General features: G+C 45.1%; 1 protein-coding gene across 3 annotated transcripts in view; it reads left to right on the forward strand.

Moving 5' to 3' along the window:
- The window catches only part of cdh16 (cadherin 16, KSP-cadherin), a 30,304-nt gene that overhangs the window by 5,204 nt on the left and 12,906 nt on the right, over nucleotides 1-12,194 (forward strand). For all 3 annotated transcript variants that reach the window (XM_028956726.1, XM_028956725.1, XM_028956727.1), the window contains 6 exons: nucleotides 1,691-1,849; nucleotides 3,021-3,217; nucleotides 6,664-6,789; nucleotides 7,791-7,941; nucleotides 8,433-8,645; nucleotides 8,976-9,052. In XM_028956726.1, the coding sequence (XP_028812559.1) occupies nucleotides 1,691-1,849; nucleotides 3,021-3,217; nucleotides 6,664-6,789; nucleotides 7,791-7,941; nucleotides 8,433-8,645; nucleotides 8,976-9,052 (923 nt within the window). The remainder of the gene's footprint in view (nucleotides 1-1,690; nucleotides 1,850-3,020; nucleotides 3,218-6,663; nucleotides 6,790-7,790; nucleotides 7,942-8,432; nucleotides 8,646-8,975; nucleotides 9,053-12,194) is intronic.

The following is a 12,194-nucleotide window of genomic DNA, read 5'->3' on the forward strand; positions in this document are numbered from 1 at the left end:
CACTGAGCCTGTTTAAGGGGAATGTTTGCATCGCACTGGATATAAGTCTAGCACAGAGGAGCCATTTACATTTAAATATACATTTACAGCATTTATCAGACTCCCTTATCCAGAGCGACTTACAGTCAGTATTTACAGGGACAGTCCCCCCCTGGAGACACTCAGGGTTAAGTGTCTTGCTCAGGGACACAATGGTAGTAAGTGGATAGTAACCTGTGACGTTGTGGTCATATGCTCATAGGAGGGTGTGTTACCCAGTGATTAACTGGTTTGCCAGTTCGAATTCTTCAATTGAAGTGCTGGTCTAATTTAGTATTGGAGATGCTCACGAGGTGATTATTAAAGAGTTCATGTTTCTGATGTCCACTGACGACTTTTTCAACAAGAAATACGACATGCAAAGGAAACACACAAGGAGCACGGGAGGAATATTCCAGATGCTATGCCAGATTTGTCATATTTGAACGTAATAGTTTGAGGAAAATTGCTTGTCAAGAACAAGTCTTGAGGAACCCAATTCTTATTTAAGTGTGTTAAGTAGTTGTGGAAGTCAAATTTGTTCCAAACGTTCAGATAGTTCTGGCAGGTTTGAGTGCATTTTTGCATTTTTGGAAGATTTTGTGCTGAATCGATCAAATACGCCCCCATGCTCCTTTTTGTGAAGGAAATTTTTGATGGATTCAAAACATCCAGAATGACGAAGTACGGTCAGTAAGTGCTGTTCATTACAGCCACAAGGTTCCCCAATTTTAAAGTCCATCTTCGGGGGTGACAGAATAAATAACGCAGTAGCTAGAAGCTTTCAAGTGGTGTTGGTTAGCCAGAAAAAATGGTATCAGAAATTAGCACAGCCATTTCTGAAAGCCTATGTGCATCAGTTATGTGCACAGCTGTCAATAAAAAGTAACCAAAGCAGTTCTATTTCTATCCATTTTTCAGATCCACACGCAATCTTCAACAAGGCCACTAAATATACCACTTCATCACAGAAATATTTCAAAAGAAACCCAGTTTTCAATTACCATTCTGAGACACATAAAAGCGGCATTCATTAGAACCCTATGAAGCTCTTAAGTGTTGCTCAGACGGAGAGTGCTGAGTCATGCGTTTTTTTGTGTTTCTGGCCTTCAGACGACAGCGTTCTGGGAGAGAAATGTAGCGGCTTGCGTCAGAGATGACTCGAGCCTACAGGTTTATGTCACAGCTCAGATCCAGTGTAAGGACGAGCATGCATGCACACGTGAATCATGCAGATAAACGCCAGCAAGCTGATGTTCAAGACCTGAAAAATGTCAAACGTCGGCTTCTGGCCAACAGCGCTAACCACTCTGCAGCTTGAAATTAACACGTTTTTCCCCCTGTCGTCATGAAGACACTCGGAGTTACACAAGCAGATAATGTGCAGGTGTTATGCTTCAAGAAATCCGTATGTGTGAAGCCATATCTGGTAGTGCAATGACAGCAGCTGGGGGTGGATTTTTAAAGAAGTCTCTTTACCTCTTTACTTCACATGAACTTCAAGTGCATGAATTATTACATAGTTCATACAGAGATGCCATGATGGATTGATGAACGATGGGAAACAGGCTTTAGGTTGAAGTGTATCTGCAGGATGACCACGTAACATGGGTCCGTACAGTGACTTGTACTTTTCTACCCTTCATTTTGTGTGTGTGTGTGTGTGTACCAGGAATCCCATTCATGCAGGTCCACGCCTCCGACCGCGATGACCGCAACACCCCCCATGCAGACCTGCGCTTCAGTCTGATGGATCAGATGCCCAGAATCCCTGCCAGCCACATGTTCATGATAGACGCTGTGACTGGAGAAGTTTCCCTCACTGAGGATGGTAGGCGCCGCATCTTGTATGGTCATGCATTATGAAGTCAGTGTTTTGGAAAAAAGAATGCAACTTTTCATGTAAATCTGTGTGAACTATGACTGCCTACCATTGCGGCTTTCAAGAGGTGGGATACATTACACGGAAAGCGAACAATGAGTTTTTGAAATTCATGTGCTAGAAACAGGAGTGACAGGACCAGGACAGGTCTAGTGTTCCCAGCATGGTGACAAAATTGTGGCTCGTGTGGGGTGTGAAGACTGTTCCATCCAACCCCAACAAAGTAGCAGGAACCGCCACCTTAACAGTGGTAAACGATAGAAATGTGTGGGAAGTTTCCGTGCTGACCCCTGTTCCCAATCAAATCAGGAAGGAGCAATGGAGGATGCCGTGGAAGAAGGTGACCAGGTCCACCTCCACATCCACTCGACCGTGAGCCATGCTAATGGCCGCTTTGCCAACATGCGTCTTCGGTCCTGCAGGGCTCTCGCCGCTGATTGCCACGTTTGCCATGTTATTAACAACGCTTTCGCTCAGTTGGCGCCCCGATTGTTGGAACAGTAAAGGGGCTTTTGCAATGAACCCGGAGCCTCAGCAATCAGGGGAGCATGTTGTTTAATTTGAATGATTCATCATGACCCTGGAACGAGACGATTCCGGCCCCAACGGCCCCATTACCATACTGCCAAAAAAATCATGGTGGGATAAACCTCTTCCTAAAGTACATTGAACACTATGAGTTACGTAGTTCCACAGTTTTCCCACCATTGTATTGTCAGCATTAGTTTTTCATTTATACTACATGACACGAGGTATATTTTGGCTATACTGGTGTCAGGCTCTTAGGTCCTGTCAATCACCCACAGTATCTGTGGCCTTAGATGACATGACTGACATTTCACAGGCTTCTGAGCTGACCAGAGAGACATGTTTGGAGAAGGAATGACTTTACACCCTGCTGGATGTTAAAAATCTTTCCCTAACGTATTAGTGTTCGGTGTTCAGGCCACGGACTCTGTGTTTACACTGTGTTTTCTGTGCAATGTCTTGTAAATGTAAATGGTCTGTAAAATGTAAATGTTGTGTATGTGTGTGCTCACATGTACTCCTATTTTGTTGAAATTTGTCTGTTTAGTGTCTGTTATGTTTATTTGAAGAGAGTATGATGTGTGATTTTCAGGTGCATCCACCCTGGACCCCGAGATGTGTGGGCGCTATAAGCTCTCAGTGATGGTGAGGGACATGGGGGGGAAGGCCAATGCCTTTTTCTCCACCAGCACAGTGACTGTGGAGGTGAATGGGAACACATGGGCATCACCAGACCCAGTAAGACTACAGGAGAACCTGCCAGGGCCTTACCCCATACCCATCTCACAGGTAATACTGTATTAAACATACACCCCCAAACCCATCTCACAGGTAATACTGTATTAAACATACACCCCATACCCATCTCACAGTTAATACTGTATTAAACATACACCCCATACCCATCTCACAGGTAATACTGTATTAAACATACACCCCATACCCATCTCACAGGTAATACTGTATTAAACATACACCCCATACCCATCTCACAGTTAATACTGTATTAAACATACACCCCATACCCATCTCACAGGTAATACTGTATTAAACATACACCCCATACCCATCTCACAGGTAATACTGTATTAAACACACACCCCATACCCATCTCACAGTTAATACTGTATTAAACATACACCCCATAGCCATCTCACAGGTAATACTGTATTAAACATACACCCCATACCCATCTCACAGGTAATACTGTATTAAACATACACCCCATAGCCATCTCACAGGTAATACTGTATTAAAAATACACCCCATACCCATCTCACAGGTAATACTGTATTAAACACACACCCCACACCCATCTCACAGATAATACTGTATTAAACATACACCCCATACCCATCTCACAGTTAATACTGTATTAAACATACACCCCATACCCATCTCACAGTTAATACTGTATTAAACATACACCCCATACCCATCTCACAGATATTTCAGCATTAAACATATACCCCATACCCATCTCACAGATAAAACTGCATTAAACATACACCCCATACTCGTCTCACAGGTAATACTGCCCATTTTATTGATGGTGTTACATTCATCACATACCCATTTAACATTATTCCTATGACCCATGGCCTGGTCATTTATAATATTAAATTTAATACTTTTATTATACCCATATACCATTCCCCTTGCCACGAGAAAAACTATGTTACATATACCCTCTTAATTATTAATTGTCCACAATTATCCAGTTTGCTTCTGTGATTTGGGGAAAGCATTTGCCTGTTCTTTCGACTCTCCAAAATAAATAGACTGTTCATTATTCATGGGGCCTAAATGCCACTTTTATCCTTTGGTCTGTGCATGTCAGAGTTAACCTCTTTCCTCTGTGGGGCTCCACTCCCCCATCTGCACCTGGTCTTTGTGGCGCTGTGACCTTTGGGCTCTTACTCGGATTTGATATTATTAGTCACAGCCCAGTGGCCTGCATCAGCAGAGTGACTCCAGGCTTATAAATAACCTTGCACACCTAATGGCATACGAGGGCAGAAAACGAGCCTCAGCATTATGGATCTTATCTTCTGTTTCCATGAAATTTTAATCGGCTGGAAACAGATAAGCAGCCGTGGTCCGTCGACTTGCAAACTGCACCAGAGACAGGAACGGAGGCTGAAGATCTCAGCGGAGCCCGGCACAGCAATGGCTGAATGTAGGGAGGCAGCCGTCTCACCGTGGCTGAGTTTGACTGGTCTTCGCGTGGATAGAACGCGAGAAGTTCCCACATCCATCCTCCCACCAACTCCTCCCACCTCCTCTGCCACCTACCAGTTGCTCTACTCCCTCTGTCTCGCCCACGCTGTGTCTGAGCCACCCACAATATGCCAACAAAAAAAAAAAGGAACGTCATGGTGTGTAGAGTAGTACGCGTTCCTCGCTCTCTCTCTCCCTTTCTGCCTCAGTAACGATGTAGGGGTTGCCACTTGCATCCCACTCTGCCATCCCCACTGTGGGCATGTGGGTGGTGGGAGTCACAGCTGTTATGAAACAGAAGCCTGGTCGTGCCTACAGACTCCAACATGTATGTTGCTGCTGTCACCGGGCAGCATGGCTGTTTTCACGAGGCCGTCACATACTTTCAGTATATGATTAAATGCAGGGTAACCACATCATCGAGACCAGAACATCAAAAAAAATTGCGTGAATAGCAGTTTTACGTTTTTTTCTGTTTTTCACTGTTTTTTTCACTAATCATGAAAGCAACATCACAGAGAAAGAGAGCCTGGGCTTTATCCTACAAACTGTTCCCCGTCCCAAAATGTTCAATTGCTTTTAGAGCTGGCTTATGCTAGCTGCGCTGAAATCCCGTAAGGATACACCCAAATCTGTCCCTCTCCATAGCAACCCATCCCTGACAGGGGACAGGGCAGCCCAGATTTACTATTCTGAGATTAGTAAACCCGAAAATGTCGATAGGTCTCAATAACAGAGATTTGCTTCAGACCTGGGGTCGCCTGTCCCCTCTTGCTGCCGACTCGCTCTGGCCGGGCCACTTTTGCGTTTTGAAGTCATGGGAACAGCCTCTGCATTTTGCTTTTTTAAGCCAGTGACAATATACTTTGTTAGGCTCTCAGTGCCAAGCAGGAGGGTTTATCTCCATCTTGGGACTTTCTGTGGACCCTGAAATAAGATCCACCTGGGAGAGTCGCGTTCTGGCCGACTGGTCTGATCGGTTATGTAACATGCGATCATGTTTCTATAGATGTAATGAATTTGACCAGCAGCATGGACGGAAGCCAAATGATCTGACTGAACTGTATTTTTACAGTGTGGTCGACATGCAGCTGAGCTAATAGATTTTTTTATTCTCCCACTGCAAAAACTGCTTTGGACTTTAACTCGTGTAAAAATGTTTTAGTTCTGATGCATTTCATTGTCTGAAAGTAGCATGAATACTTACTGACTTTCAGTGCCAAACAAACCTTTCAAACCAGTATGCAGAGTTACTACCAGTTAACTACAGTTTATTTTTATGAGTAACCGAGAGTGACCATTTGAATTTGCATTTATTTGCAAGGACGTATGCTGTTGCAGTGGTGATTCTGGAGGACTATTCTTTCACTGCTGTGGTATTGCTTATTGCTCCAGCTAGCAAATTACATCATCCAGACTGGACAGAACTCCTCTGTTTTTAGAGTGCTCCATCCATCAGGCCCTTACACACAAGTGCATCAACCCTCCTGAAACCCTCGAACCAAAACAGCGCAGCCTGGCGTGCTAGGCCGTCTCACGAGGGGACGCCGTCTGTCTCAGAAGCCGAACCAAGAGGCACACGTGTCCATCACAGATCAGGGGTCTTCTCCTCCTCTCCCCTTTTAAACACTTCTTCTCAAGTCCTCCTCTCCTTCTTCGGTGTGAGAGCGCCTGTCGCCCGACTCACTCCTCCCACCATGCCTCACTTTTTCCACCACAGTGGAAAGTCCCTCCTTCCAGGCGAAGGGTGATTTGTTTTAAGCGGCCGACGGCTCGGGTATATTATCCAGCCCCGGCCTGTTCGCCTGGGCCCTTTATCTAAACACCCCCCACCTCCGCCGAGCAGCTGCTCCGGCAGAGGGCTTCCCCGGCGCACGCACAGGAGCACCACTGACGCGCTCCTTTTCATGCCCAGGCCCACTCTCCCATGATGTTCGGGCCCCGCAGGCCCTCATTGTGGGAACCCCATCAATTATTCATCACGCGTTCATCAGACTCCGCGCCTCTCTGTGCAGGTGAAGTGGAGCGGGAGTCCGGTGGAGTACAGCCTGGAAGGGGAGTTTCCCGAAATGCTCTTCACCATCAGCAGAGAGGGCGTCATCTACCTCAACGCCCCCCTGGACAGGGAGACCCAGGATCAGGTGAGAGGACTGGGCAGAAGCCACATAACTGCCACCCCACTTCCTCCCGGTTCATGGTAGCCATAACAAAACGCATGAATATGTAATGGCCGTGATTATTAGCAGCATTAATGTGGGCCACACAAAGGGAAGGCAGCGGGTGAAAACAACCACCTGCGTCTCCGCGGGGCTCCTCGCTCGGCCCCCGCGCGCCAAGTGCCACTGGAACTGCTCAGGGCCGAGTAAACACTGCATAAGTCTTTGGCTGCGACCTCCTCCTCGCCGCACCCCCCCGACGCGCCGCAGGCCGCTGTCTGGCTCCGGTCCCCGCCGCCCCGAGGCTGGACGGGCATGGCTAGCGTCAGGGCCCCGGGAGCCAAACACGGCACGTCCCAAAAACAACAACAACAGAAAAAATAAAATACTTTCCACCTCCATTTCCCGGCACTGGGATTATCGAAGAGCTTATTGGTTTCCCGGAGCCGTACTGGAGGTGCATTCAAAAACCTAAACTATGTCACTACACTGAAAAAAGTGAACACCGGCTGAAATGAAAGAATGTAAGTAGTCTGCCCCACTTAATATTTCGGCCTTGACGTAATGTAGATAAACAGACTTAGCCAGTGTTCACTTCTGACAGTGTATGGATGCAGTGAAAGAAGTAAACTGTAGATGTGGTTTAATTAATGTGTTTTTTTTCTCATTACAGTAGTTAATATTGGTTTGCTCTTTTAGTTAATATTGGTTTGATCTTTTGAACTAAGCTGTCTAATCACTTTACTATATTGCCACCGACATATAGTGGTGTTATATCAGCTAGACGTGGGGAAGGGAAGGATTCCGGAAATAATGAGATTCTCTCCACAACCCAAACAATAGTCTAGATTGGTCTTTGCCGCGTGTCTTTTGCTCTGGCATATGGCAGCGTTATCACTGAATTATGTTTTTAGTCATGTGTAAGTAGGCCAGCTCTCTCTCTCTCTCTCTCTCTCTCTCTCTCTCCCTCTGTCTGTCGCTCTCAGTTCCACATTAATATAGTGGTGGAGCGGCCAGATGGCAGAGAGATAGCCAAGCCCGTGGAGCTGAGGGTGATGGTGGGCGACGCGAACGATAACCGGCCCACCTTTCCCCAGACACAGTACCACACCGTCGTCAAGGAGCTGTCAGTGAAAGGTGTGTGTGTGTGTGTGTGTCACGCCTGTGCATTCATTCACTAAAGCTGGCCCTCGGTGGACCAGCAATTACTCAATTGATACTGTGCAGGATAAATATAGGGCCTCTAGCTTTTGTCATTTTATTTTGTAAAGGTAATGCTTCATACACTGAAGGTGAAAGTGAAGTGAGAGTGTAAGGGGAAATATCTTTTGTTTTATATCGTGGCTGATATCTCACATTATTGGATTCAAGAGGGATTCAAAACTTAGAAATGATCATTGAAAATGAAAACCATGAAATTATCATTTGTTTCTTCATTTCTGTGAGAATCTTGTAAAAATATATCTAATCAAATGTAGGTCATAGTGCAAATGTAGGTCATATGTCATCACGTGTTTTTGACATGGTAATTATATACAGGCCTCTACAATTACTTTTGTCTTCCCAGAAGCCTCTTATTGTCGCATTCTGATATCTAATGTTAACCGGATTTCAAAACTCTCCACCAGGAACCGAAATCTTGACGGTTCAGGCGGCCGACAACGACGATCCCAAAACGGACAACGTGCGGATCTTCTACCGGCTGGTGAGCCAGGTCCCGGAGAGCCCGCGGGCGCTGTTCCGCGTGGACCGTGACTCGGGAGTCATCTCGCTGCAGGCGGACAGCATGGAGGGCACCGCTCCTCAGTACACGCTCACCATTACTGCAGAGGACGCCAAAGGTAAGAGTATCCATAATCTACGGCGATTGGTCAGTTTGTACAAACACAAGGGCCATTTCTTATTTACATTTACATTTACAGCATTTATCAGACGCCCTTATCAAGAGCAACTTACAATCAGTAGTTACAGGGACAGTTTCCCTGGAGCAATTTAGGGTTAAGTGTCTTGCTCAGGGACACAATGGTAGTAAGTGGGATTCAAACCCGGGTCTTCTGGTTCATAGGCGAGTGTGTTACCCACTAGGCTACTACCACCCAGCTCATTATGTGCTCACCCTAACTGTTTATGGAAATAGTTGTTCTATTTTAAATAATTGATGTCCCCTGCAGGCCTGAACAGCTCGTGCACCGTTGTTGTTAAAGTACAAGATGAGAACAACAACCCGCCCGTATTCTCCCAACATGAGGTAATGTGCTGGAACTGCTGGTAGACGCGTCTCTCTCTTTGTGTCTGTGTGTGTGTGTGTGTGAGAGAGAGAAAGAATGAAAGAATGAAAGAGACTGGCAGGAACGCATTGGGCCCTTCATGTCTCCTCTTGTCATCATCATAAGCAGCTTCATGAGACGATCCTCAGCACGAGTGAAAGAAATGTTCATTTCCTTGAAGAAGCGTATATAAAACATTAAGCTTCTTTTTTTATTAATACATAAGCTCAGTGGGTGTGTGGCGTAGTGTAGTGTTTGGGTTAGAAATGTGTGGAAACAAGGTTGTGCAATGGTTCTGTTTGACAGCCTCGCCGACTGCTGATTCAGATTTGATTCTGCAGAGTGGTCGGAGGTGAAGGGGTCTCTGGGGAATCCACGCCTTAATCTCTGGCTTAGAGAAAACCTAACAATATTACTGTCCAAATGGACAGTGTTCTCTGTAATAATCTGATAAGACCAGGGAACAATGTGGTTTTTTCCAGATGACAGCTCTGAGCAGTCGATCTGCAGTCTTCCGTCACCAGACAAGCTCGTTCCCCTGCAAAGAAAATGTGTGCAAATGAGAATGACATTTCTAAGCTTCTCTCCTTTGTGTCTTTTAGAATCATTCCCATGAATATCCTATTAATTAGACAGCATAAGCACATGCATGATGCCCCATGCTGACACATAATGCAATTTATTTCTTTAATGCAGTATTATGAGTGTTGCAATGTACTGAGTGGTACGTTGTTACCATGAACTGAGAATATACACACACACTATAATACACTATTGTATTTCTTTAGCTAAATGAGTATTACAGTAGTGACTATCATTGCTATTATAAGAAAAAATTATAATAGTGCCTCATAATGTATTTAGCACATAATGCACATAACAAGTGTTCTGAGAAGACATTTTGAGGAGAGTTTTCATAGTTGTGAAAACAGATACTACTTTCCTACGACTTTACATGCAACAGAATTGTGGGTAATTTGTTAATTTGTTAAGAGTTAATAAATTTAATCTTGTTTTTTCCTTTTTAGCACACTTACCATGCTTTTAACATACTTAAAGTAAAAAAAATGAGAGAAGATTTTCTGAAGAACTGGTTTGGTCTTTGTTTTGGTCTTTTTGTCAATCAAACATTTGTCTGGCAATGCTGCGTCATGCACTGCATGTCATAATCCAATATTTAGATTTGACTCCCCCCATTAGTGTCATTTGTGCATTAAACATTTTAAAGTCATTAACATGCTGTAATTAAACCTGTTATAGCCTGGTAACAACCACAGTGGGAATTCTCTCCATTCAGTGAACCAGGCCTGGAGACGTGACCTTAATATGTCAGGGAAATCCCTGTTTTGTAACCAGTGCATGTGTGCGTGTCTTGGGGAGGGGATTTCTCTAAGCTCTTCCTCGTCTTAAATTCCGCCTGTGCGCCTCTGGCTGCTTCGTGCCTGTAGACGGTATGTGCGAGCTGTCTGTGGGTAGTGCTTACATAAAGCAGGTGGCAGAGCCTATAGGCCGGGCCAGTTCTGAGTAACGCAGCTCCCTCTGAGGATGATGAGGAGACTCACGGAAGGAACCCTGTGGGGGTGTGTGACGAGGGGCGCGAGAGCAAGAGTCTCCTGGTTTCCGGAAAACACCTTACGGCTGCCCACGCAGCATGAATTATGCACAAGGTTTACCGTACGTGGGCCGTATGACATTGCGAGGATGCAACAGGGGAGAGAGAGAGAGAGAGAGAGCCGTCGGCCCACAGCAGCAGGAGAGCACTGGATAAATTTAGATATGGATTTGGCTGATCTCGCATTAAAACTGCGGCGAGTCAGGGACGTGAACAGAATTGAACACAGACAGTCTCAGAATGTCCTATGACGGTGTCCTCGCCGTCATCATCCCTGTCTATTTCCTACTGGTTGTGACAGTGATGCTGAGGCCCACATTTAGTTCTAGATGGGAGGTCAGTAAGAGATGTGGGAAATTACATCTGTCTGAAAAATGTCCTATTATTTATCTCATTAATGTCCAGCACAATAAAAGGACCAGAACACCCATAAGGATAAATTAGAATGCATAGTTTAAAAGAGCAAACATTTCTAGCTACTTTACACATTAAACAAACTACAGCTGATGTCAAAATGACCATATGTATTTGTAAAAAAAATGGGTGCAGATTTCTAGAACTAAATGGCTTTCCTGTCAATTTTTCCAATTTTCTTTGCATTCACGTGAAGTGATTGTCATTGTGAAACGCTGCAGCACAGCACACAGTGACGCGGTGATATGAGTCCTCTGCCTTTAACCCGTCACCCTTGGTGAGCAGTGGGCAGCCATGACAGGCGCCCAGGGAGCAGTGTGTGGGGACGGTGCTTTACTCAGTGGCACCTCAGTACCTCCTTTACTGCTAGGCCACCACTGCCCCAACATGTGGAGAAAATGGCGTATGCGTACTGTGTGCCCTGTGCTCACGCAGCACACCACTTATTTTGGCAGAACGGACACTGCTTCGGATACTCACACACCCTTCACATGACCCTGACGGAGTGTGTATACACGTATAAGCATCGTTCTGTGTACGGGGACATGGATTCTCTGAGAGGTCAGCAGTCCCAGGCAACAGCGTATTCATGTAGATGTTAGGTTTAGATGTAGTGTACTGGCAGGTGGTTTTAGTCAGTACACTGTAAAAAGTGAACACCGGCAAAATCTGTCAAACATAATATTTTAGCATTGATGTAAATTAACAGGTTACATCAGATTTGATTGGTTTATTTACAATACAATTTACAATAGGTAATAAGGAAACTGCAATAAATTGTAAAACCGAGGAGAAAAAAAACTCTCTCTCTCTATACACAAAAGCACTGTCTTCAAACCACTCCAACTTGATGTTACCTGGCAGAAAGAGGCATGGCACTATAGAGGTTAAAAGGATGAACAGTTTCTAATTTAGTAACACCAGTAGATTACCATTGCAGTAACAAGTGAAGCCTGAACCAAGCTTCAGAGACATCACCTGATCCAGGAGAAAAATGGGAGGAGAGAAAAGACTCGAGAACAGGAAGGCCCAGTTCCGATGGAAAAGAGGCTGAGAAAAAAAGTCCCCCGCTGCCACACGTGAACATCCTTTATACA

The sequence above is a fragment of the Denticeps clupeoides genome, chromosome 16 (assembly GCF_900700375.1).
Source record: "Denticeps clupeoides chromosome 16, fDenClu1.1, whole genome shotgun sequence".
NCBI lineage: Eukaryota > Metazoa > Chordata > Actinopteri > Clupeiformes > Denticipitidae > Denticeps > Denticeps clupeoides.